This window comes from Doryrhamphus excisus, chromosome 11 (genome assembly GCF_030265055.1).
Source record: "Doryrhamphus excisus isolate RoL2022-K1 chromosome 11, RoL_Dexc_1.0, whole genome shotgun sequence".
Classification (NCBI taxonomy): domain Eukaryota; kingdom Metazoa; phylum Chordata; class Actinopteri; order Syngnathiformes; family Syngnathidae; genus Doryrhamphus; species Doryrhamphus excisus.
In genome coordinates this window covers 19,948,652-19,974,065 of record NC_080476.1, presented here as the reverse complement: position 1 = coordinate 19,974,065, position 25,414 = coordinate 19,948,652, and the positions used below count along the sequence as shown (strand labels likewise).

The window sequence follows — 25,414 nt, the reverse complement described above, 5'->3', positions numbered from 1 at the left end:
ACGTATGACGCCTTCAAATGTTGCAGGTAAATGCTGGAATTCGTAGGATTGGCGTTCACGCACAACTGTAGCATAGTTGCTAATACTTGTATTTAATAGTTGACATTTATTAGGCCTTAGAATTCTTCCTCCGCCCACGTTTGCTGATTGTTTAGTGGTCACCATGGCAACTAGACCAGCCTGCCAACTCAAGGAAGACGACGCGAGTCTGAAGGGTCCGAGTTCTGACGGTATTTGTCTTCATGTTATTTGAAGTTCATGTCGTTAAGATAGTAAAGTGAAACCTTACATTTAGAAACAAAGTACGTATTTTTTAGTGTATTTTTAATTGGGTTTTTCCCAAAGAATTTCACGAATGTTAATCGATAACGGCTTGAATCACTCATGGTGGGCGCGTCTAGGGTCATCTGACAAAATGGCGTCACTTGTTAAAGTGGGCGATACTGCAAACTTAGTAAATAGTAAATAGTAAACGGGCTGACCTTGTGATTTTACCTTTAGCAAGTTAGCATGATTATGATTACAATAAAACAATTTTTTCGTCCAAATGAACAAACATATAATACAATAATTAATTGGTTCCCTTTTATTTTATAAATATTTGAGCAAAATGGATTCCATAGTGCAATATAACCTAAACAAAGAAGGCATATATTTCTGAAAACAACAGAAGATAATTAAAAAAAACCTTATCAAGCACGTATTTGGTTCGATACCGACACTACACAGAATATCGACCATATTAGTATTTGTATTAAGCGGCCCAACCCTAATTTCCTCCACAATGTAACATTGTTTATAAGCAGCAGCAATTGATTTTGTAATTTGAAATATTGATAACATATTTCCCTCAATAGGAGCTTTAGCGATGTCCGCCTCCAATGAAGAGCAGACAGAAAACACACAATCATGCATCACCCCTGGAAACCCAGTATTCTCCTGCACATTTAATCCGTCCTGTAAAGGTCCAACTCCTACACCGTGGTCCAAACCTCAGAACCCATTGTACAGGACCACCTCGGGGGAGTACGGATTGTACCCCCCGACCCCTGAAACCACTCCGTGTACTTTCCACCCGAGAACCCAGAAATTCACCAACCATTTGGGATGCACCGGGATGTACCGGGACACCTGCTTCAACACCACCGTTGACCGGAGCCGAGTGTACGACTGTCCCAATTTACAACACACTATCTGACCGGTGAGACCTTCGTGGGACACCGATACATCTTGTCTATTTCTGTCAAATGTTATGTTATTGGATGAAGATTCGGAACCCAATCATCCCAGCACTTTGTGGCTGTTTCTAATGTCATATTTCAAATAAAGACAGCTGGACTGTTTATGAGGCACATTTCATCAAACACTTGATACATAATTCACTGTACTGATGAACCATATCAATATTTGGCTTTGAAAATGAAGGAAATTTTTTTTGAACAATAACAGAAATGCTGTTTTTTCCACCAAAATTGTCCTAAGCAACGTTTACTTTGAAAATAAGTGACATTTTCTTAAAAAAAAATAATAAAATGTAACAGTGTAGCTAGCAAGTACAACCCAAAATATTTTTTTTTTACGAGATATATTAAATTGCATTTATATATTGCACTGGTATTACTACACGACAGTATACAGTACCTCACATTCTATTACATATTTGAAAACATTTTTAACATTAAAAAAATAATTTTAATATAATAAAATGTAACAGTGTAGCTAGCAAGTACAACCCAAAATATATATACTTTTACGAGATATATTAAATTGCATTTATATATTGCACTGGTATTACTACACGACAGTATACAGTACCTCACATTCTATTACATATATGAAAACCTTTTTAATATTTAAAAAATAATTTTAATTGGAAGCAAACACTGGCTCGTCCGTCAAACCCCCTCCGCTGCATCTCTCAGCTGATGCTAGCTAGCTGCCTACGCTACGGAACTTAGCATTTAGCAAGCTAGCCCGTATCGTCTTTTGCTATTGACACGTTTAGCTAGTGTAGCTGAATGCATGTTCCGTTGTAGCCTTCCACAAATGTGTCTTCCTGCGGGTTACACGCTTGTCAGGTAAATATGAACCACTTTGGCCCCGCCACGGAACCACGCCTAGTTCACTCGTGTTTGCTAACTTGTACACTTCGACAGTCACGGCCAGGCTGCCTTTCATCGAGCAGCTGTTTAGCCGTAAGCTAGCATGGCTAGTAATCTGTCTTCTTAGCTGATTCTCTGCTTTGGTCTGCGAACTGTGTCGTGTTTCCAAGCGATAAAGACGTAAGTGTGCCTTGAAATTGTGGATAGGACTTTTTATACCCGTGGCTTCATTTTCTACCATTATGGGAAGAATGCTTGCTAGCTAGCAGGCTAACTGTTGAACTGTTGTTTATCAACAACAACGATGTCAGTGTCTTTATTATTATTATTGTTATCATGATGATGTCTACCTGGCTTGCAGAATAACTCAATTTACAAAATAGGAAGTGCATGTGTTTCTTTCCCTCTAAAATGTAAATGAGATGTAAACTAAATGCCTTACATTTGAGTCTTCTGCTTTCCCGCAGTGCTATAAGACCAGGTTCCGGATTTATGATGTTCAAAGAATTCAGCACATCACCTGACCCCCGTCGGCACGTCAACCCACTTACATAAATTATTAAACCCAAACTTAATCCCTCATCCCCGCATCCCCGCTTGGAGTCACTATGATCATTTGTGCTGACACAAACCTGCTCTGTGGGACGAGAACCCCCCATAACCCAGCTCATCAAATGATATGATAGTAGCTGCCTGGATCAGTTACTGTGCCTGCAGGAGCCTTGCACAGGTTCTGCTCTTCCTTTCCTCCGCAAACACCTTTCCGACCCTGTGGGACACCCTCGCCGGCCGTGGAGCCATGGGTAATAGCTGCGTGTGCCGGGATGATAGCGACTTGGAGGACCATCATCACAGGGCGTCCAGGGCCTCCAGGGGGTCACGAGGACAACCCAGGCGGGCGGATCACGGTACAGGTGCGGGCGTAGACGCGGGAGATTCTCGTAGCGGTCGCCCGAGGGACCCCGTCAGACCCCCGCGTAGGGGGCGTGGTCCCCACGAGCCCCGGCGGAAGAAGCAGAACGTGGATGGCCTGGTGCTGGACACTCTGGCTGTCATCAGGACCCTTGTAGACAAGTAAGATACTTCCATCTTGCTCACTACTACATCATCAGGTCGTGTCATTAAATATTTGTTAAATCGATGATAAACTCCATTTAATATAAATATATTTACTTTAATATAAGAAACTTCTTCATAGAAATGACCTCAAACACTACAGCTTGAAACATATGTTTTTGTTATTCATGGATAAAATAGTCAATGATTGTTTTTATTTTTGATGCTAACTTAAATAGAAAGCTATGAATCCAGCAGAGGGCACTGTCGCGCATGTCAATTCAGTCAACATTTTCCAGCAGGAAAATGCTTTGACAAAACGTGATATTGTTTTTTATTTATTTATTTTTTTTTATGTGAAAAGCTTTTCAGAACTCCGGGAGGCATATTCTCATAAAAATGTCTGTATTTTTCAAAAACACATAAGTTGTTTATTATTTACACATATATACTTACTTTGCAGTGACCAAGAGCCTCCTTATTCCATGATCACTTTACACGAGATGGCGGAGACGGGTAAGTACTTTTACATTTGTAATATTGTATATATATTACATAATATTGTATAATATGTATAATATTGAAAAATGAAAGGAAAAATTGAAGGGTGCAGACATGAATACGTTTATGTATATGCTAAGCTATCTGAACACAACATCTAAGCTTGTGCAATAGATGAATAATTACATTATTGCAATATCTAATCACATACATCATTCAAAATGAAATGACTTTATTTGTACCTTGTTTCAAGGACCATTGGAAAATGACCCCCAAAGGTGCCCCTTTTATTTGGATCTGCATAAAAATGTATTGGGCAAGATTTTGCATGATCCCAACTCGATGACTGCATTGGCGTGACTCACATAAACCAGAATAATGAATAAAATCACATGCATTATTTAAATTACGTTCCTCAAACATCACTTTCTAGCAACGTTGAAGCTCAAATTTGTCATTTTTCTCTTTCATCAGACGACGGCTGGCTCGAGGTTGTCCAGTCCCTGATTCGAGTGATACCATTGGACGACCCGCTCGGTCCTGCGGTCATCACACTTCTATTGGACGAGTGTCCCCTGCCCACTAAGGTACGACATAACACAATGAACGTAAAGATGTATTCATACGAGAGGCACAAAGAGGTGATGATACAAGTCCACGATAGAAGAGAGCATGTTTTCAGATCATGACATGACTAATTAAGCTAATAAGCTAATTTTTCCTGTCTAAAGGGCACAGTGTTTGCGGTTGCTTTGAATGAGGCCTGGTTTCTGCTCCATTAGTGACACATTAGTGTAATTTGCCGGGTGTCATATGCTAAAGCAGGGGTGCACACACTTTTTCAGCATGCGAGCTACTTTTAAAATGACCGAGTCAAAATGATCTACCCACTACAAAAATGCAAAACATCTATTTATTTTCAAATGTATTGAGGATTATTTGTACGTACAATGTATGTTGATGTACCTTACATAACCAAATGAGTCAATATTGCAAAACACACATAATTAACTATTAACATTTTTTGTAATTACCTGAGTTTACTTTGATGACTTGCACTGAATTGAATCAGCCAGGGATGCATAGTCCGGACAGTAGCTGCTGATGGCCAGCCTCAAGCACACTTCCAAATGTTTATCAGTCATGGATAATATCCGTATCATAATATCCGTATAATATTCCATATCCGTATGGAAGTGATATGTTTTTTGCCTTTTTACTTGGTCCAGTTTTTGCCTTTTTACTTGGTCCAGCTCCTTCACTCATTTTAGTGACTATAAACTTTAGCGAGGGCTTAAAATCTCGCAATTCGCCGACTAGCTTAGCACTTCGCATCGTTGTTTACGCATGAGCGGTGACCTAAAGGTCAAAATTCAGTTGTCATCCGACTGGTTGTCCTGTATGTCAATCAAGTAACGGGGATGGATGATAGGCTGACATCGTAAGTTCTGCTGCACTTAGAGACGTCGTTTGATTTGATTGGTCGCCCGAAGGGCAACATTCAGTTGTCATCTGAATGGCTGCCCTGTATATGTGCCCTGGAGCACATTACACTGGTTTTAAAGTCGCTGCATTGGCTCCCCGTCCGCTTCAGGATCGATTTTAAGATTCTCTTACTGGTTTTTAAATGTCTTAACGGCTTTGCCCCTTCTTATTTATCTGATCTGCTTTTACCATATCAACCCCCGCGGACCCTGCGGTCCTCCGGCACTCCGGCACTGGCCTTTTAGCGAAACCAAAACCCAGAACAAAAACCCACGGTGAGGCAGCATTTAGCCACTATGGCCCCCACCTGTGGAACAGCCTGCCAGAGAGCCTCAGGACTGCGGAGACTGTTGATATTTTTAAAAGAAGATTAAAGACACACCTTTTTAATCAGGCTTTTAACTAATATTGTTAAGCTTTTATTATGTTTTCATCCTTTTAGTCCTATTTTATGTTCTTATTCTTCACCTTTTAACTCCAGTGTTTTTATCTTGTTAGTCCTATTTTATGCTCTCAATCTTCAGTTTTTAACTCCAGTGTTATGTTTTATCTTTTAGTCCTATTTTATGTTCTTATTCTTCACCTTTTAACTCCAGTGTTTTTATCTTGTTAGTCCTATTTTATGCTCTCAATCTTCACCTTTTAACTCCAGTGTTTTGTTTTTATCTTGTTAGTCCTATTTTATGCTCTCAATCTTCAGTTTTTAACTCCAGTGTTACGTTTTATCTTTTAGTCCTATTTTATGGTCTTAGTCTTTAGCTCCAACTCCAGTGTTTCCTCAGGGGGGTCCTCCACACTGGGGGCTGTTTGGGGTATGCTGAGGGGGTGCCATCCTTGGGTCCCTTCGACACGGCCAGCTGGGGGGGTTCCTCCCTTTTAATGTGGGGGTCCGCCCGTCTAACTGAGTCGGAGGGCCCGGGTGCTGGTCCTCCGATGGCACGGCCTGCAGCTTCTCCCAGTGTGGACGGCCCCAAAGTTGGCGTTTCCTTGTTCCTCAGTACCATGCCATGTCTCCCTACTGTGGGTGATTGTGTGCTTGCGTGTGTGTGTGTGTGTGTGTGTGTGTGTGTGTGGGTCGAGTATGGAGGGTGGGAAGGAGGGGCTTTCTTTTTTCTTCATTGTTTTCCTTTTTAATTGTGGTAATTGTTTTAATTCTGGAAAGCACTTTGTGTTGCATCTCCTTGCAGGAAAAGTGCTCTACGAATAAAGTTGATTTGATTTGATTTGATATCAATCAAGTGACGGCATTGACGCTGGGATGATATTTTTTTAATGTCACGCCGCGATCGACCAGCGATCGACCAGTACCACCTCCGCGATCGACCGGTAGCTCGCGATCGACTTAATAAGCACCCCTGTGCTAAAGATATAATGCTAAATGGTAATGCTAAAGGTATAAATATTGCCGTGTACCCATGGCATGTCATTGTAAACATGCGTTAAAAAAAAGCAGTGCTTTAAATTTGTAAGGATTAGCGTTGGTCTTCTTCCTGAAAACCATTGTGTTTTGAGTGAGTGATTTCTGTGGTCTTCAGGATGCTCTTCAGAAGCTCTCAGACATGCTGAGTCTGAGTGCGGCCGTGGCCCGACAGGACGCGCTGAGCCCCGCCAAGCACAGAAACACCACAGCTGTCCTGGGATGTCTGGCTGAGAAGCTGGCTGGTACGTGTTTACCTTGTCACACTGACTTTTTTTTTTTTTTTCCCTTTATTTGGGCAAATATGTGAATCATTACAGTGCATTTCTTACATCAATCAAAATATAACTTTCCATTATTTACATTTGTATTCAACTATATATATATATATATATTCAACTAGCCCAAAAGGAGTAGGCTGAAGCAAAAGCTTATAAATGCCTACCCCTTTTTGCAGGATATAATCATGTTCAGGGCGGCACGGCGGTCTGGTGGTTAGTGCGCAGACCTCACAGCTAGGAGACCAGGGTTCGGTCCCCGCCCTCGGCCATCTCTGTGTGGAGTTTGCATGTTCTCCCCGTGCATGCGTGGGTTTTGTCCGGGTACTCCGGTTTCCTCCCACATTCCAAAAACATGCTAGGTTAATTAGCCACTCCAAATTGTCCATAGGTATGAATGCGAGTGTGAATGGTTGTTTGTCTATATGTGCCCTGTGATTGGCTGGCGACCAGTCCAGGGTGTACCCCGCCTCTCGCCCGAAGACAGCTGGGATAGGCTCCAGCACCCCCCGCGACCCTCGTGAGGAAAAAGCGGTAGAAAATGAATGAATGAATGAATGATAATCATGTTCATGCCACTGTCTTGTTTCCCCTGTTATTATTTTCATTGTAATATTATTATTATTATCATTATTGTTATAAACATTATTACCATCATTATAATCATCATTAATATTACCATTTTCATCATTATAGTTAAAAATTTTGTGATTTTTTATTTTTAATTACTTAATTTTACAGACTTCATTGCTTCTTGTAGAGTGTAGAGATTTCATCTGTTATTTTCTGAAATCCGCAGTCTTTGTGTGTCAATTTATTAGCCCACTTTTTTTTGTGACATTTACTTATTTTCTGTATTGCATGTGTCTAATCTTATGCATTAAAAAAACAAGAACTTGAGACCGTGTCGGGACAGGTGACCTGAGGTTTTTAGACGTGTTTATTAGTTTGTGTGTGTCTAGTCTTGTGTGCATTAGGAAGCAAGGTTTTAGGTCTGTGCTCAAACCAATTTTTGAAGCAATGATGTCTTGCTGTCCATTATTAGTATTACTTATCACTCTTAATTTATCTTAATTTGATGTCTCCTTTTACAAGGCCCGGCCAGTATTGGACTGTTGAGCCCTGGAACTCTGGAGTATCTTCTGGAAAGCCTGGTGAGCAAAGCACAATAATTGGATCACTGAGGAATCATAGTAGCGGTAAAGTCAGCAAAGTAATTCCCTCGGTTTTGTATTTCATGTGTTTCCGACTCCAGAGCTCTGAGGCGCACCCCACGGTCATGTTGTTTGCTCTCATCGCTTTGGAGAAGTTCTCTCAGACCAGTAAGTTCACTCCAAGAAATAAGACAAAGGTACGACTTTACCAATGGTCTCGTTTGCCGTCCTCAGGTGAGAACAAACTGACAGTATCCGAGTCCTGCATAAGCAACAGACTTGCCGTGTTGGAGTCTTGGTCAGAGCATCCAGACTACCTGAAGAGGCAGGTTGGATTCTGCTCACAGTGGAGCTTGGACAACCTTTGTGAGTGGTCCTCGCTATCCCGATACGGAGATATTGTGTGGCTGAGTTTCGACAACGAAGGTTTTGCTGATGTCTAGTCTTCTGTCCTCGCGTTCCAGTTCTGAAGGAAGGGCGTCAGTTCACCTACGAGAAGGTCAACCTCACCCATATCAACGCCATGCTCAACAGCAACGACGTCAGCGAGTACCTCAAGATCTCCCCGAGCGGATTAGAGGTAAGTCGCTCTGAAATTAGCCTCAAATGTACTTTTAATACAATTTCAATTAATCTTTAATGATTTTGTCAGCGGGCGGCACGGCGGTCTAGTGGTTAGCGCGCAGACCTCACAGCTAGGAGACCAGGGTTCAATTCCACCCTCGGGCATCTCGGTGTGGAGTTTGCATGTTCTCCCCGTGCATGCGTGGGTTTTCTCCGGGTACTCCGGTTTCCTCCCACATTCCAAAAAAAAAAACATGCTAGGTTAATTAGCCACTCCAAATTGTCCATAGGTATGAATGTGAGTGTGAATGGTTGTTTGTCTATATGTGCCCTGTGATTGGCTGGCGACCAGTCCAGGGTGTACCCCGCCTCTCGCCCGAAGACAGCTGGGATAGGCTCCAGCAACCCCCGCGACCCTCGTGAGGAAAAGCGGTAGAAAATGAATGAATGAATGACTTCCGGGGCGGCACGGTGGTCTAGTGGTTAGCGCGCAGACCTCACAGCTAGGAGACCAGGGTTCAATTCCACCCTCGGGCATCTCTGTGTGGAGTTTGCATGTTCTCCCCGTGCATGCATGGGTTTTCTCCGGGTACTCCGGTTTCCTCCCACATTCCAAAAAAAAACATGCTAGGTTAATTAGCCACTCCAAATTGTCCATAGGTATGAATGTGAGTGTGAATGGTTGTTTGTCTATGTGATTGGCTGGCGACCAGTCCAGGGTGTACCCCGCCTCTCGCCCGAAGACAGCTGGGATAGGCTCCAGCAACCCCCGCGACCCCCGTGAGGAAAAAGCGGTAGAAAATGAATGAATGAATGATTTTGTCAGCCATTTTGAACCAGTAATGAGCTTAATTGATCTGCTGATTGCGACATACGCCCACTCCGCTATAATTGGTCTCACTCCCAAGTTGTCCCGAGGACTTGGGCGTACGTAGGTCCATGTGTACTGAGTGCAGTCCATATAAGGAAGTCCAGATTGCATTAACGTCACAAATTAGAAAAAAAAAAAACGACTTTTTTCTGGGCTCCGTTCCAACACTTTCATGAAGACGACAATTCAACATTGTAACATTTGAAGAGCTTGCAACCAAAAGGCGCTAAATCCAATTTTCACTAAGTTGCATGTTTTTTCATGAGTTTAATAGACCTCTGTCATGTGTATCCAAATCACATATTTTGGTCTTGAAATCATTTTAAAAAATATGAAAAAAAGTGATATGAAATGTATGCTTTCAACCAAAAGGCGCTATTTCCGTTTCAGATTTCAACCAAAAGGAGCTAAATCCCTTTCTTTATTCTTTATTCTGATTGGCCCGAGTTTCCCATCTATTGATAATCTGACCAATCAGAGAGAAGAATCCAATTGGCACTGCACATACAGAAAGCCAGTATCCTGTTTTGTTTGTGTACATGAAGTACACGTATGATAGTTACAGTATGTTATGCAATTCAGGAGAACACAAATTGTGTTTTTACAGTATTCTGTAACATGGAAGTTTTTTTTTTACGCCATAAAAGGCACGTCTCTACCTTGACACCTCCGACTTTCATGAGAAACATTATTTTACTTCTTGTACTAAAAAACATACAATGTAATGAGATGATTTTTGTCAAATATGAGCGCTGCTTTTAATAACATTTTTATTCATTTAATTCATAATAATTATTTTGTATTGTATGTTGAGAATGGCTTCTGTGTTGTAATTATTTTATTAGCATAGCACATTAAAGCACCTTACATTCTTTTACAACAATGCCATTTTTTTTTCCCTTTATTTGGGCAAATATGTGAATCATTACAGTGCATTTCTTCCATCAATGAAAATATAACTTTCCATTATATACATTTGTATTCAACTATCTGATCCCAAGCCCAAAAGGAGTAGGCTGAAGCAAAAGCTTATAAATGCCTACCCCTTTTTGCAGGATATAATCATGTTCATGCCACTGTCTTGTTTCCCCTGTTATTATTTTCATTGTAATATTATTATTATTATTATTATGATTATTGTTAGAATCTTTATCATTATTACCATCATTATAATCATCATTAATATTACCATTTTCATCATTACAGTTAAAAATTTTGTGATTTTTTATTTTTAATTTATTTAATTTTACAGACTTCATTGCTTCTTGTAGAGCAGGGGTCGGGAACCTTTTTGGCTAAGAGAGCCATGAAGACCAGATATTTTAAAATGTGTATCTGTGAGAGCCATATACATTTTTTTAAACATTGAATGCAATAAAATGTGTGCATTTTTATGTAAGTCCAACAGTTTTAGATATAATGGGCTCTAATTACATAGACCAGGCACACTACCCCACGCCAATGGGGTGTGGCCAGCACACTTTCGTGAGCAGCGCAGTGTCTAATAATAAATCAAATACTTGCTGCCATTAATGCAACTTCTGCTGCTGCATAATTTTGCACCATACTCCGTATATTTCATTCTTTTGTCCATCTTTGTCAGAAGGCTTGGTTCTGCAGCTTTAGCTAGGTGACTATTTGACTAAAGGAGGAAAGTTAATATTTACATGTTGACATCTCAATGACCGAGGTAGACTACCGCATTACCCAGTAGTAATCGAGTTTTGGTGTTTGACCTGGAAAATATATTCAAGAAAGATGGATATGGTCGGCCGTATTGCGGTAGAAAATAGATGGACGAATTAAAATGCATAAAAAAGTTGTTGATTTTTTAATATTATTTAATTTAATATTATTTCTGTGATGTTTACTTTAAAATGTTAGCAAAAATACATTTTTATTGTGGTAAGAAATGCTTGAGAGCCAGATACAGTCATCAAAAGAGCCCTACCTGGCTCCCGAGCCATAGGTTCCCTACCTCTGTTTTAGAGTGTAGAGATTTCATCTGTTATTTTCTGAAATCCGCAGTCTTTGTGTGTCAATTTATTAGCCCACTTTTTTTGTGACATTTACTTATTTTCTGTATTGCATGTGTCTAATCTTATGCATTAAAACAGGGGTGCTCATTAAGTCGATCGCGATCTACCGGTCGATCGCGGAGGTGGTACTGGTCGATCGCTGGTCGATCGCGGCATGACATTAAAAAAAATATCATCCCAGCATCAATGTCGTCACTTGATTGACATACAGGGCAGCCATTCAGATGACAACTGAATGTTGCCCTTCGGGCGACCAATCAAATCAAACGACGTCTCTAAGTGCAGCAGAACTTACGATGTCAGCCTATCATCCATCCCCGTTACTTGATTGACATACAGGACAACCAATCAGATGACAACTGAATTTTGACCTTTAGGTCACCGCTCATGCGTAAACAACGATGCAAAGTGCTAAACTAGTCGGCGAATTGCGAGATTTTAAGCCCTCGCTAAAGTTTATGGTCACTAAAATGAGTGAAGGAGCTGGACCAAGTAAAAAGGCAAAAACTGGACCAAGTAAAAAGGCAAAAAACCTATCACTTCCATACGGATATGGAATATTATACGGATATTATGATACGGATATTATCCATGACTGATAAACATTTGGAAGTGTGCTTGAGGCTGGCCATCAGCAGCTACTGTCCGGACTATGCATCCCTGGCTGATTCAATTCAGTGCAAGTCATCAAAGTAAACTCAGGTAATTACAAAAAATGTTAATAGTTAATTATGTGTGTTTTGCAATATTGGCTCATTTGGTTATGTAAGGTACATCAACATACATTGTACGTACAAATAATCCTCAATACATTTGAAAATAAATAGATGTTTTGCATTTTTGTAGTGGGTAGATCATTTTGACTCGGTCATTTTAAAAGTAGCTCGCATGCTGAAAAAGTGTGAGCACCCCGCATTAAAAAAACAAGAACTTGAGACCGTGTCGGGACAGGTGACCAACCAAAACATCAGTTTCTTCTTGTTAAACCCTACCTGAGGTTTTTAGACGTGTTTATTAGTTTGTGTGTGTCTAGTCTTGTGTGCATTAGGAAGCAAGGTTTTAGGTCTGTGCTCAAACCAATTTTTGAAGCAATGATGTCTTGCTGTCCATTATTACTATTTTTTGTAAAGTAATAATTAATGATAATAATAATGATAATCCCTACCTCTATATTTATGCATGTTAGCCTGGGTACCTCTAACAATTTATAGTTACAAAGGTATTAAGGTAATATTCTTACATTTCTCATATCAGTCAATCAGAGATTCCAGCAGAAGAAGTTAAAGGTGACTTCAAATTTATTTCAGCCAAAAAGCGCTAAATCCGAAAAAAAAAAATTAATTAAAAAAAATATATAAAATACATGGTGTGTGCAGGATTTTTATAGCATGCATTTTTATGACCTATATTGATAGCTCTTTCATTTGCAATATAGACTTGATGACCAAATAGATTGATATGTGCGTAGTTAAAAATCATTGATTTTCTCAATGAAATCAGTCAAAATGGATTTAGCGCCTTTTGGTTGCAAGCTCTTCATTTATAGGTCAGAAAAGTTGAAAAAAAAAAAGCATTATTGGATTGCTGAAATTGCATATCTTTCAGTACCAGTACTTAGTTTGTACTTTTTTTTTTTTTCCAGGCACGTTGTGACGCCTCCTCCTTTGAGAGCGTGCGTTGTACGTTCTGCGTGGATTCTGGCGTTTGGTACTATGAAGTGACGGTCATTACATCTGGTGTGATGCAAATCGGATGGGCCACCAAGGACAGCAAGTTCCTCAACCATGTACTATTTCTTCTATTACATTACATTTACATTTACATACATTACATACATACACATTACAACCAAAAAGATGCGTACCCATGAAAATTTCTATTGTGACTTTGATTAAAAAGCTATTTATTTCAAATTACAACCACACATTATTCAGTTTATGGAAGACCATTCACCAGAGTTTCAGCTATTTCTGTTAAATTTTAGTCAATTTATGGCTTTCCCGAGATGTGTTCCAAATGTCCACCATTCCGTGGACATAGACAGGAAGTACGTTTAACGCAGGGGTGCTCACACTTTTTCAGCATGCGAGCTACTTTTAAAATGACCGAGTCAAAATGATCTAGCCACTTACAAAAATGCAAAACATCTATTTATTTTCAAATGTATTGAGGATTATTTGTACGTACAATGTATGTTGATGTACCTTACATAACCAAATGAGCCAATATTGCAAAACACACATAATTAACTATTAACATTTTTTGTAATTACCTGAGTTTACTTTGATGACTTGCACTGAATTGAACCAGCCAGGGATGCATAGTCTGGACAGTAGCTGCTGATGGCCAGCCTCAAGCACACTTCCAAATGTTTATCAGTCATGGATAATATCTGTATCACAATATCCGTATAATATTCCATATCCGTATGGAAGTGATATGTTTTTGCCTTTTTACTTGGTCCAGCTCCTTCACTCATTTTAGTGACCATAAACTTTAGCGAGGGCTTAACGCAATTCGCCGACTAGCTTAGCACTTTGCATCGTTGTTTACGCATGAGCGGTGACCTAAAGGTCAAAATTTAGGTGTCATCTGACTGGTTGTCCTGTATGTCAATCAAGTAACGGGGATGGATGATAGGCTGACATCGTAAGTTCTGCTGCACTTAGAGATGTTGTTTGATTTGATTGGTCGCCCGAAGGGCAACATTCAGTTGTCATCTGAATGGCTGCCCTGTATATCAATCAAGTGACGGCATTGATGCCGGGATGATATTTTTGTAATGTCACGCCGCGATCGACCAGCGATCGACCAGTACCACCTCCGCGATCGACCGGTAGCTCGCGATCGACTTAATGAGCACCCCTGGTTTAACGGAATGAAGCGGCCTCTGAAGCACTTTGTCTGGAACCTCCGAACCCCAAAAAACATTTTTTTTTTTGCTATTGACCGTGCCCGGAAAGCAAAAAATGGGCTTCATCTGAGAACCAGACGTTCTCAAGAAAGTTTTCGTCATTTTTAAGCACATTACAGAACCATTCACACATTCTTAGTCGCTTTTCCTTGTCAGCATCAGTTAGTTTTGGCTTTATTTGGATCTTTGGATCTTTATTTGGATGGGTATAGGTGCGGATCAGACGTAAGAACACGCCGTAGTGACTCCCTTGTCATTCCGAGTTCTCGGCTGCGTCTACGCACTGATTTCCTAGGGCTGCGTCCTACCGAGTCCCTCACTGCAGCAATGTTTTCTTCTGTCCTTGCACTCTTATTCCTGCAGGAATAAGTTCCCCCTATGGCTTTAGAACATAAGTTCACTACAGTCCCATGCTCTCTAAACTTCGTAACCCAGGGGTGGGCAAACTTTTTGACTCGCGGGCCGCATTGATATAACAAAATTTCCGGGGGGGGGGGGGGGCTATATATATTTTACACGTAACAGTCCACCTGGTATTATTGTATCTGTAAAATTGTCATGCAATATGCTATTATTATTTATTATTTTATATTTATATTTAAATATTTTAAAAATAATAAAATATTATAATAATTAAAATAAAATTAAAATAATAATTATTATAGTATTATTGTGTAAAATATGCAAATATAACAATATTATTATATATAATTAATATAATAATTAGCATTAATATAATAAATATAATAATCATAATAGTTCTAATAATAATATAATAATTATTATTTTAATTTTATTATTATTATGTGCTTGTGTCTCTTTTTTTCAGGAGCACTTTGTAAACAACACACCATGTCAAACAACGAAATTGATACAACCATCAAAAGGTTGGCTCAGGCCATGATGCCAGGTTGTATGTTGAGTTTAAATGAAATACTTTTGAAAGATTGGGCGGGCCGTATTCAAACACTTGGCGGGCCGGATGTGGCCCCCGGGCCGTAGTTTGCCCACCCCTGTCGTAACCCAACTAACAATCGTTGATTTTGGTGGAAACATTTTCGAAACTGAATCTGTACACTCTGGTATGATTTTGTCGCAAAATTGATCTCCGGGGAGAATATCTTCTGCTGATTTGTCCAAGACATTTTTGGGGCAACTATAGCTGAAAATGATCATACATAGGTTCACCTTTCACGTCCTGCAACAGAAAAATGGATTTTTTATCGAATAAAATATGGGTACGCATCTTTTTGGGGTCACGCTGTATCTCGCCTCGCCTCGTTTTACTCGGACAAGTACTATTTATACGTCAAATATGTGTCGCAGGAGGGCTACGGGATCGGCGACGATGAGTACTCGTGTGCATACGATGGCTGCAGGCAGCTCATCTGGTACAACGCTCGCAGTAAACCTCACACTCACCCCTGCTGGAAGGAGGGTATGTTCTTTGAAATCAGACTTTAGTATCTTTAGTCGTTTGGGGTACTTTGCGGAATTCAAACTTTACGGTGCGTTGTTTTAGGAGATGCAATCGGCTTCCTGTTGGACCTCAGCAAAAAGCAAATGGTCTTTTATCTGAACGGACATCAGCTGCCGCCAGAAAAACAGGTGTTCTCGTCAGCCACGTGAGTTCACACATTGTTTTTGTTTTTGTTTCCCCCCCCCCCCCCGCCCCCCCCGTCACCTTTTTTCTCCTCAATCTGTCAGGTCCGGTTTCTTTGCGGCGGCCAGTTTTATGTCGTACCAGCAGTGTGAGTTCAACTTTGGCGCCAAGCCTTTCCGCCACCCGCCCTCTGTCAAGTTCAGCACCTTTAACGACTTTGCCTCGCTGCTCCCCAGTGAAAAGATCATCCTACCCAGGTAGGGCGATGCTTACGTTTTCGTGTTCGGTTTTTGAACTCGACAAGAAGATGGACCACATCGTCATCTTGGGTTATTCCATCCAAAAACCTTCTTTTACCTGAAGAATAAGCATAACCAGAAGCGAATTTTATAAGAACTCGACCTGCAAGTCTCCCAATGAAATACATGCCGCAAAATCATGGTCGGTTAAAAAAAAAAAATGGCTGCAAGCTTTTGAAAAACGACGACCAGAGGAGATTTTAACATTACTTTAAAGAAAGGTACAGCTGCACAGTGCCCGAGTGGTTAGCACGCAGGCCACACAGCAGTTCGATTCCACTCTCTGGTATCTTTGTGTGGAGTTTGCATGTTCTCCCTGGTACTCTGGTTTCCTCCCACATTCCAAAAACATGCTAGCTTAATTATTCATTCATTCATTCATTTTCTACCGCTTTTCCTCACGAGGGTCGCGGGGGGGTGCTGGAGCCTATCCCAGCTGTCTTCGGGCGTAAGGCGGGGTACACCCTAGCCTGGTCGCCAGCCAATCCCAGGGCACATACAGACAAACAACCATTCACACTCACATTCATGGACAATTTGGAGTGGCTAATTAACCTAGCATGTTTTTGGAATGTGGGAGGAAACCGGAGTACCCGGAGAAAACCCACGCATGCACGGGGAGAACATGCAAACTCCACACAGAGATGGCCGAGGGTGGAATTGAACCCTGGTCTCCGAGCTGTGAGGTCTGCGCGCTAACCACTCGATCGCAGCGGCGATGTAATTGACAAAAAATATTTTTCATAGGTAGAAACCATTCTGCTAAGTGTTAGCATACTAACGTTAGCATTGCTTGCCTGCTAGTTTTAACAATTTATCAGTGCACATTATTATGCTAGGTGTCAACATGCTAATGTTAGCATGTAGTTTACAGGGTTCAATTCCACCCTCGGCCATCTCTGTGTGGAGTTTGCATGTTCTCCCCGTGCATGCGTGGGTTTTCTCCGGGTACTCCGGTTTCCTCCCACATTCCAAAAAAAAAAAAAACATGCTAGGTTAATTAGCCACTCCAAATTGTCCATAGGTATGAATGTGAGTGTGAATGGTTGTTTGTCTATATGTGCCCTGTGGTTGGCTGGCCACCAGTCCAGGGTGGACCCCGCCTCTTCCCAAGACAGCTGGGATAGGCTCCAGCTCCCCCAGCGACCCTCGTGAGGATAAGCGGTAAAAAAAATGAATGAAAAGTACAATTTAAAAAAAATATACAAAAACATTTGACAGTATATAGCAATCCCCGAATAGAATTTCTACGATGTCACATCCTTTTGCACTGTGTGTGTACCCTACCGGCCCCGCCTCCACCCACTAAGCAGACTGTAGACTCACTCCATTCAGGGCAAGGTGCTGAAACAAATGGACAAAGTGAACCCTCTTCCTGGAGGCGATAGACCAGGGGTGGGCAAACTTTTTGACTCATGGGCCGCATTGAGTTAACAAAATTGTGCGGGGGGCCAGAACATATATTTAACACACGTGATTTTACACTTATAATTTTAATAATTTTAATGATTTTTAATATATTTAAATATTTTTAATTTTTTTTAATATTTTTTAATAATTTTAAATAATTTTTAAATTAATTTTTAATAATTTTTAAATTAATTTTTAATAATTTTACGCCTTGAATTATTTGTCTAATTTTAATTGTCATACTATCAGCTATATGTTCTTGTTTCCTTTTTTTCAGGAGCACTTTAAACATCAGACCACATCAAACTAGGATTTATTTTTTTATTTTTTTTTACTGAATAAGACATCCGACTTGAAAGTCATGTTGCCAGCTGGTATGTTAAAAGTTGAAATACTTAAAAGCAACTGGCGGGCCGGATTCAAACGTTTGGTGGGCCGCATGTGGCCCCCGGGCCGTAGTTTGCCCACCCCTGCGATAGACTCACGCACATGGAAATACTTTAAGGCTGGCCAGTTCATTTTTATTTATTGTGATTAATTAATTAATCATTGTCCCAGGCTTAGTGCCTACAAGTCCAAGGGGCGTCGACTTAAACAGGTTCCACTGTATCAGAATACAATACTGACCTCTCCTATGTCGGACCGTTTCCTCCCTATGGAGTCACCTGACCTAAAAAGTAACACATAAAGCGTCCGTGATGTCATCACAGTATATCAAAGCAAACTTGTTTTGTTTATGATTGTTGATGCATAAGTCAACATTTTTTTTTTTTTTTATGTTCTTTCCCCCCCCAAGGCATCGGCGTCTGGCTTTATTGAAACAAGTTAGCATCCGGGATAACTGCTGCACGCTCTGCTGTGACGTCATGGCTGACACAGAGTTGCGACCCTGCGGACACGGGTATGTCATGTCGACCTCTGAAGTCCCGATATGATTTTATAAAACGGGCACCGGAACAGTGTCGGTTTCACTCAAGAAAGGGGATTTAAAGGAAGTGTCAGAGAGGACAATGCTAACTTTAGCATGTTAGCACTTAGTATAATGTGCACCATGGTGTGGAAATGGCTATGCTAGTATACTGCTTTATTCAACTTCATTCTTTTGTAAAGTGTCTTTTGAGTATCTTGAAAAGCGCTATACAAATAAAAAGTATTACAGTAAACCTCGGATATATCGGATTCAATTGTTCCCACTGGTTTTGTCCGATATAAGCGAAATCCGTTATATGCGTATACCGGAAAATGTCCGTTTTACGCATATATGGGATTTATATCCGGTATATGCGTAAATGGGATTTTATCCGTTATAAAAAGTTGACTATGTTTCCAATGTACCTGGCAACGCTGCAAACGCTGCAAATGACGTCGTATAGCGATAGCCTGTCACGATTCGGCGAATCGGAGCGCCACGATGCGGCCATCCGATATATGCCATATGCCGGAAATTTCATGGAAATGCATTGGAACGGGACTGGAGATTTTGTACGAAATAGGCGAAATCCGTTATAAAAAATCCGATATATGCAATGAATTTTTATTGGAAATGCATTACAGAAAAATTTATTCTTTTTTATTTGTCCGTTGTGAGCGAATTTCCGATATATCCGAGTCCGATATATCCGAGGTTTACTGTATTATTATTATTATTATTATTATACGAAAGTTGGTATGTTAGCAATGCTAACATGGTAATGTTAGCATGCTAACACCTAGCATAATAGTGTGTGCCTATGAAAATTACCTTATATTCCTTAAAAACCACAAGAATGTAGCCTGTGCTAAGAAATAACAGAAGGTACTAGAAGGTACAGCACGCTACCATGATCAAGACCTCTCCAATGATGGGACATATGCAGGGGTTCGGTGCACGGGTCATTAAATTCAGCACCTTTCATAAAATTGGGAATACAGTAAACCTCGGATATATCGGATTCAATTGTTCCCACTGGTTTTGTCCGATATAAGCGAAATCCGTTATATATGCGTATAGCGGAAAATGTCCGTTTTACGCATATATGGGATTTATATCCGATATATGCGTAAATGGGATTTTATCCGTTATAAAAAGTTGACTATGTTTCCAATGTACCTGGACGCGCAGGCAACGCTGCAAACGCTGCAAATGACGTCGTATAGCGATAGCCTGTCACCATTCGGCGAATCGGAGCGCCACGATGCGGCCATCCGATATATGCGAGGGAAATTTCATGGAAATGCATTGGAACGGGACTGGAGATTTTGTCCGAAATAGGCGAAATCCGTTATAAAAAATCCGATATATGCAATGAATTTTTATTGGAAATGCATTACAGAAAAATTGGTTCATTTTTATCTGTCCGTTGTGAGCGAAATTCCGATATATCCGAGGTTTACTGTATTATTATTATTATTATTATTATTATTATTATTATTATTATTATTATTATTATTATTATTATTATTATTATTATTATTATTATACGAAAGTTGGTATGTCAGCAATGCTAACATGGTAATGTTAGCATGCTAACACCTAGCATAATAGTGTGTGTAATGAAAATTACCTTATATTCCTTAAAAACCACAATACTACTACCATGATCAAGACCTCTCCAATGATGGGACATATGCAGGGGTTCGGTGCACGGTTCATTAAATTCGGCACCTTTCATTAAATTGGGAATAGTTGGGAATATTAGTACAGGCTGCTGCTTTTACAGTAATATTGTTTACTAAATGTGTTGTTGTTTGTATATTCTTCCAGGGGTATGTGCATGGAGTGTGCCTTACAGTTAGAAACGTGCCCCCTGTGCCGCCAGGACATCCAGACCCGCGTCAGACTCATTGCACACGTCTCCTGACACGCTCCGCGCTCCTCTCCCGTAAGGCGAGATGCAGAAGCCCTGCAGCCCCCACCCCCTCTAAGAACCTCTGGCCCAGCCGGCTTGAAGGATGGTGCCGCGGGCGAAGGCACCGCGGCGGCGTGTTCTGGTCAGAGGAGGCCTTGATTGGAGGAGTGATGAGAGGTAGGAGAGGAGACGAGCGAAGGGGGAGGGGGTGAGCTTTTCACTCATTTAGCCACGCCTCCTCTTTTCCATTCTTCGGAGAGCGGAATCCAGATAAGACGCTCTGAAGGCGGGAGCAGAAACAATGTAAGCCGGTCTCGAATCCGCAACACCCGGTTAGCGAAACCTCTTTTCAGAAACTGTACTTAATATTTCGAGGCCACTATATAATCACACAATACACACGCCTTGGGATGTGCATGTAGTAACGAATACGGGGGGTGGGCGACACGAACATGTAAAAATGGTGGCACTTTTATGATGACCTCTGCAGAAAAAATGCATATTTTCAGAGGATTTTTTTTTTTTTTTGCCAAAATTTGCGGATTGGTGAATTCATTCATTTGTTTTCAATGACGCTTAATCCTCACTTGGGGGGGGGCATGCTACATGCACCCCACCCCTGCTGACTTTGGCCGAGTCAGGGTACACCCAGGTGAGAAATTATAAGGTGTTAAACAATAATCGAACTTATTTGTGAACAAAATAATAAAGTTTTTGCCTTTTTTTTTGTTATTGTTTGAGCGTTGTCCCCCCCCCCAATGCCTTGCTAGTTACTGCGATGGATCTGCCCACCCCCCCATTGACTAAAAAAAGGCTCAAAAAAGGTTGAAAAACACTGCTCTAGACCAGTGTTTTTCTACCTTTTTTGAGCCACGGCATGTTATTTACATTGGAAAAAATTTTACTGGGCATGCCCAGTAAACATCAACATCACGTGATACCGACTTCCGACGAGTTTTTCTTTCACTTGTCGGAATAACTCCAGTATTGCCAGTTTTTCGTCTGTCCAGTCTTGAAATTTTTTGGGCATGCCCAGTAAAACGTAAGCATCAACATCACGTGATACCGACTTCCGACGAGTTTTTCTTTCACTTGTCGGAATAACTCCAGTATTGCCAGTTTTTCGTCTGTCCAGTCTTGAAATTTTTTTAGGGCATGCCCAGTAAAATTTTTCCAAAGCAAAAAACGTGCCGTGGCTCAAAAAAGGTTTAAAAAACACTGCTCTAGACCAGTGTTTTCAAAAAAGGTTGAAAAACACTTTCAACCTTTTTACATTGGAAAAAAATTTACTGGGCATGCCCAGTAAAATGTAAACATCAACATCACGTGATACCGACTTCCGACGAGTTTTTCTTTCACTTGTCGGAATAACTCCAGTATTGCCAGTTTTTTGTCTGTCCAGTCTTGACATTTTTTTAGGGCATGCCCAGTAAAAAATTTTCCAAAGCAAAAAACGTGCCGTGGCTCAAAAAAGGTTGAAAAACACTGCTCTAGACCAGTGTTTTCAAAAAAGGTTGAAAAACACTTTCAACCTTTTTACATTGGAAAAATTTGACTGGGCATGCCCTAAAAAAATTTCGTCACGTGTTACCGACTTCCGACGAGTTTTTCTTTCACTTGTCGGAATAACTCCAGTATTGCCAGTTTTTCGTCTGTCCAGTCTTGAAAATTTTTTTAGGGCATGCCTAGTAAAATTTTTCCAAAGCAAAAAACGTGCCGTGGCTCAAAAAAGGTTTAAAAAACACTGCTCTAGACCAGTGTTTTCAAAAAAGGTTGAAAAACACTTTCAACCTTTTTACATTGGAAAATTTTACTGGGCATGCCCAGTAAAACGTAAACATCAACATCACGTGATACCGACTTCCGACGAGTTTTTCTTTCACTTGTCGGAATAACTCCAGTATTGCCAGTTTTTCGTCTGTCCAGTCTTGAAATTTTTTTAGGGCATGCCCAGTAAAATTTTCCCAAAGCAAAAAAAACGTGCCGTGGGCTCAAAAAAGGTTGAAAAACACTGCTCTAGACCAGTGTTTTCAAAAAAGGTTGAAAAACACTTTCAACCTTTTTACATTGGAAAAATTTGACTGGGCATGCCCTAAAAAAATTTCGTCACGTGATACCGACTTCCGACGAGTTTTTCTTTCACTTGTCGGAATATTTCCAGTATTGCCAGTTTTTCGTCTTTCCAGTCTTGAAATTTTTTTAGGGCATGCCCAGTAAAATTTTTCCAAAGCAAAAAACGTGCCGTGGGCTCAAAAAAGGTTGAAAAACACTGCTCTAGACCAGTGTTTTCAAAAAAGGTTGAAAAACACTTTCAACCTTTTTACATTGGAAAAATTTTACTGGGCATGCCCTAAAAAATTTTTTGTCACGTGATACCGACTTCCGACGAGTTTTTCTTTCACTTGTCGGAATAACTTCAGTATTGCAAGTTTTTCGTCTGTCCGGTCTTGAAATTTAGTTTGAATCAAAAACAAACAGTCCAGTGCCGATTTTTGGCCTCCATTTTTAAAAATCCTGTTGCCCAGGACGCAGCCTCGTTACTATATGTAGATCCCAAAGGTAGCATTTTCTTGGCTCTGTGTCGTTACCATCGCCATCTCTTGGTTCCACGACTGCGTAAAAAAGTTTAAAAACCAAAAAAAAAAAAAAAAGCAGGGTTTTACTTGTTTTATTTTACAAAGGTTAAAAATGTTAAATATCCAATCTTACCATGAAAGAGCCTGTAATGGTAATAAGGTACTGTAATAATTTTCCACCATTTGTGTGTCATGCTTTTATCCATAAGCTCAGATTTAGACTGTCAGTGGTATAATAATAGGAGTCTATTTGTGCGGGTAGTGTTGATAATAAGTACAGTTGAAGCACCCGACTTCAGACTTCGATTCCGTCTCCGTGTCCCAGTTTGTCGGTCTGCGACAACACACTCGATTCTCTGTGATTTAACACAATGAAAGGCGGCGGCGGCGGCGGTGGTGGTGGGGGGGTTCCAAAGTGGTGGGGCCTCATTTAACTCTCTCACTAGCAGCGCTAAGAATGATAAATAGATTTTGATGTGAATCGTGAACCCCCCTCCCCCCATTCAGGTCTTTTTCAAGACGACATTCTAGCCCAGGGGTGGGCAAACTTTTTGACTCGCGGGCCGCATTGATATAACAAAATTTCCGGGGGGGGGGGGGAGGCAGACTATATATTTTACACGTAACAGTCCACCTGGTATTATTGTATCTGTAAAATTGTCATGCAATCTGCTATTATTATTTATTATTTTATATTTATATTTAAATATTTAAAAAATAATAAAATATTATAATAATTAAAATAAAATAAAATAATAATAATTAAAATAAAATAAAATAATAATTATTTTATGATTATGTAAAATATGCAAATATAACAATATTATTATATATAATAATATAATAATTAGCATTAATATAATAAATATAATAATCATAATAGTTATAATAATATAATAGTTATTATTTTAATTTTTATTATTATTATGTGCTTGTGTCCCTTTTTTCAGGAGCACTTTGTAAACAACAGACCATGTCAAACAACAAAATTGATACAACCATCAAAAGGTTGGCTCAGGCCATGATGCCAGGTTGTATGTTGAGTTTAAATGAAATACTTTGGAAAGATTGGGCGGGCCGTATTCAAACACTTGGCGGGCCGGATGTGGCCCCCGGGCCGTAGTTTGCCCACCCCTGTTCTAGCATGTGTGTTTGCAATGCTATTTATTGTCATGTCTTTGTTTTGCTGCAAACGACAGCACTCTTAAGTCCGCGTGTTTACACAACTTTATTAGCACCAAACAAAAAAAATCACACACACAAAAAAAAAAAAATAACACCACTTGACACTGACGAGACGGGTAGGCAGATTCCGGTATCGATCTGGCGCCCTTTAAATAGAACCCAAACATTGCAGATAATGAGGCATTCTACTTGAAAATTTCTTGATTTTTGCATTTCACGTGTGGATGATTATAATCACAATAAAAACACAAGGCAAAGAAGATTTTAGCCGATTTATTTGTTGACAAATTAATATCCAAATATTGCCTAAATAGTGCTAAATAAGTCAAGAAGATTTTGACTTTAAAGCTCTCCTGTAGCCACAAACATATTCAGAATTTGTAAACAATATCAATAAATCTAACAATATGAGCATTATCATCAGTCCGATATATATATCCATACTATGAATATTTGCATCAATCTGCCCTCCCCGGTTAGTATTATTACATTATTCATCCTTTATCTCAGGGGTGGGCAAACTACGGCCCGGGGGCCACATCCGGCCCGCCAAGTGTTTGAATATGGCCCGCCTGTTCTTTCCAAAATATTTCATTTAAACTCAACATACAACCTGGCATCATGGCTTGAGACAACCTTTTGATGGTTGAAGTAGCTGTTTTATCAATTTCGTAATAATAATAATAATAATAATAATAATAATACATTCATTTTCTACTGCTTACCCTCACGAGGGTCGCGGGGGTGCTGGAGCCTATCCCAGCTGTCTTGGGGCGAGAGGCGGGGTACACCCTGGACTGGTCGTAATAATAATAATAATAATAATAATAATAACAATAATAATAATAATTCATTCATTTTCTACCATTTATCCTCCGAGGGTTGCGGGGGTGCTGAGCCTATCCCAGCTTCTTGGGGCGAGAGGCGGGGTACACCTGGACTGGTCGTAATTATAATAATAATAATAATAATAATAATAATTTTATAATGCACTTTACATCAAATAAATGATCTCAAAGTGCACGTATAGCAGACTGCATGACACTTTTATGTGTAAAATATGTGTAAAAATATAGGTGTACAAATGGACTGTCACGTGTAAAATACTATATATTGCCCCCCCCCCCCGTCA

At 40.2% G+C, this 25,414-nt stretch overlaps 2 protein-coding genes across 4 annotated transcripts; both read left to right on the top strand.

Annotated features, from left to right (window-relative positions):
• Position 1: 1 nt before the first annotated feature.
• On the top strand, positions 2-1,446 carry LOC131138868 (piercer of microtubule wall 2 protein-like). Its single transcript, XM_058088189.1, has 3 exons — positions 2-26; positions 100-230; positions 858-1,446. The coding sequence occupies exons 2-3, from the start codon at positions 164-166 to the stop codon at positions 1,196-1,198; spliced, it is 408 nt and encodes a 135-aa protein (XP_057944172.1). The 5' UTR covers positions 2-26; positions 100-163; the 3' UTR covers positions 1,199-1,446.
• Positions 1,447-1,912: 466 nt separating this feature from the next.
• Positions 1,913-24,832, top strand: rspry1 (ring finger and SPRY domain containing 1). 3 transcript variants are annotated; one of them, XM_058088158.1, is made up of 15 exons: positions 1,916-2,078; positions 2,570-3,176; positions 3,622-3,674; positions 4,134-4,246; positions 6,680-6,806; positions 7,935-7,993; positions 8,095-8,161; positions 8,228-8,359; positions 8,458-8,573; positions 13,110-13,253; positions 15,708-15,819; positions 15,904-16,006; positions 16,089-16,241; positions 18,490-18,594; positions 20,437-24,831. In XM_058088158.1, exons 2-15 carry the CDS (start codon positions 2,782-2,784, stop codon positions 20,531-20,533), a joined length of 1,776 nt encoding a protein of 591 aa, XP_057944141.1. In that variant the 5' UTR covers positions 1,916-2,078; positions 2,570-2,781; the 3' UTR covers positions 20,534-24,831. The 3 variants fall into 3 exon arrangements, with proteins under 3 accessions (XP_057944143.1, XP_057944141.1, XP_057944142.1); XM_058088159.1 differs by lacking the exon at positions 1,916-2,078 and adding an exon at positions 2,113-2,282; XM_058088160.1 differs by lacking the exon at positions 13,110-13,253 and having other exon boundaries at positions 1,913-2,078; positions 20,437-24,832.
• The last annotated feature ends 582 nt before the right edge of the window (positions 24,833-25,414 follow it).

Bases quoted from the DNA above. Each gene is read 5' to 3' on its own strand.
- LOC131138868 (XM_058088189.1), top strand. From the start codon at position 164: ATGGCAACTAGACCAGCCTGCCAACTCAAGGAAGACGACGCGAGTCTG. The intron at 231-857 runs GTATTTGTCTTC...TTCCCTCAATAG, and splicing joins GAAGGGTCCGAGTTCTGACG to GAGCTTTAGCGATGTCCGCC.
- rspry1 (XM_058088158.1), top strand. From the start codon at position 2,782: ATGATAGTAGCTGCCTGGATCAGTTACTGTGCCTGCAGGAGCCTTGCA. The intron at 8,162-8,227 runs GTAAGTTCACTC...TGCCGTCCTCAG, and splicing joins GGAGAAGTTCTCTCAGACCA to GTGAGAACAAACTGACAGTA. The intron at 8,360-8,457 runs GTGAGTGGTCCT...CTCGCGTTCCAG, and splicing joins GTGGAGCTTGGACAACCTTT to TTCTGAAGGAAGGGCGTCAG.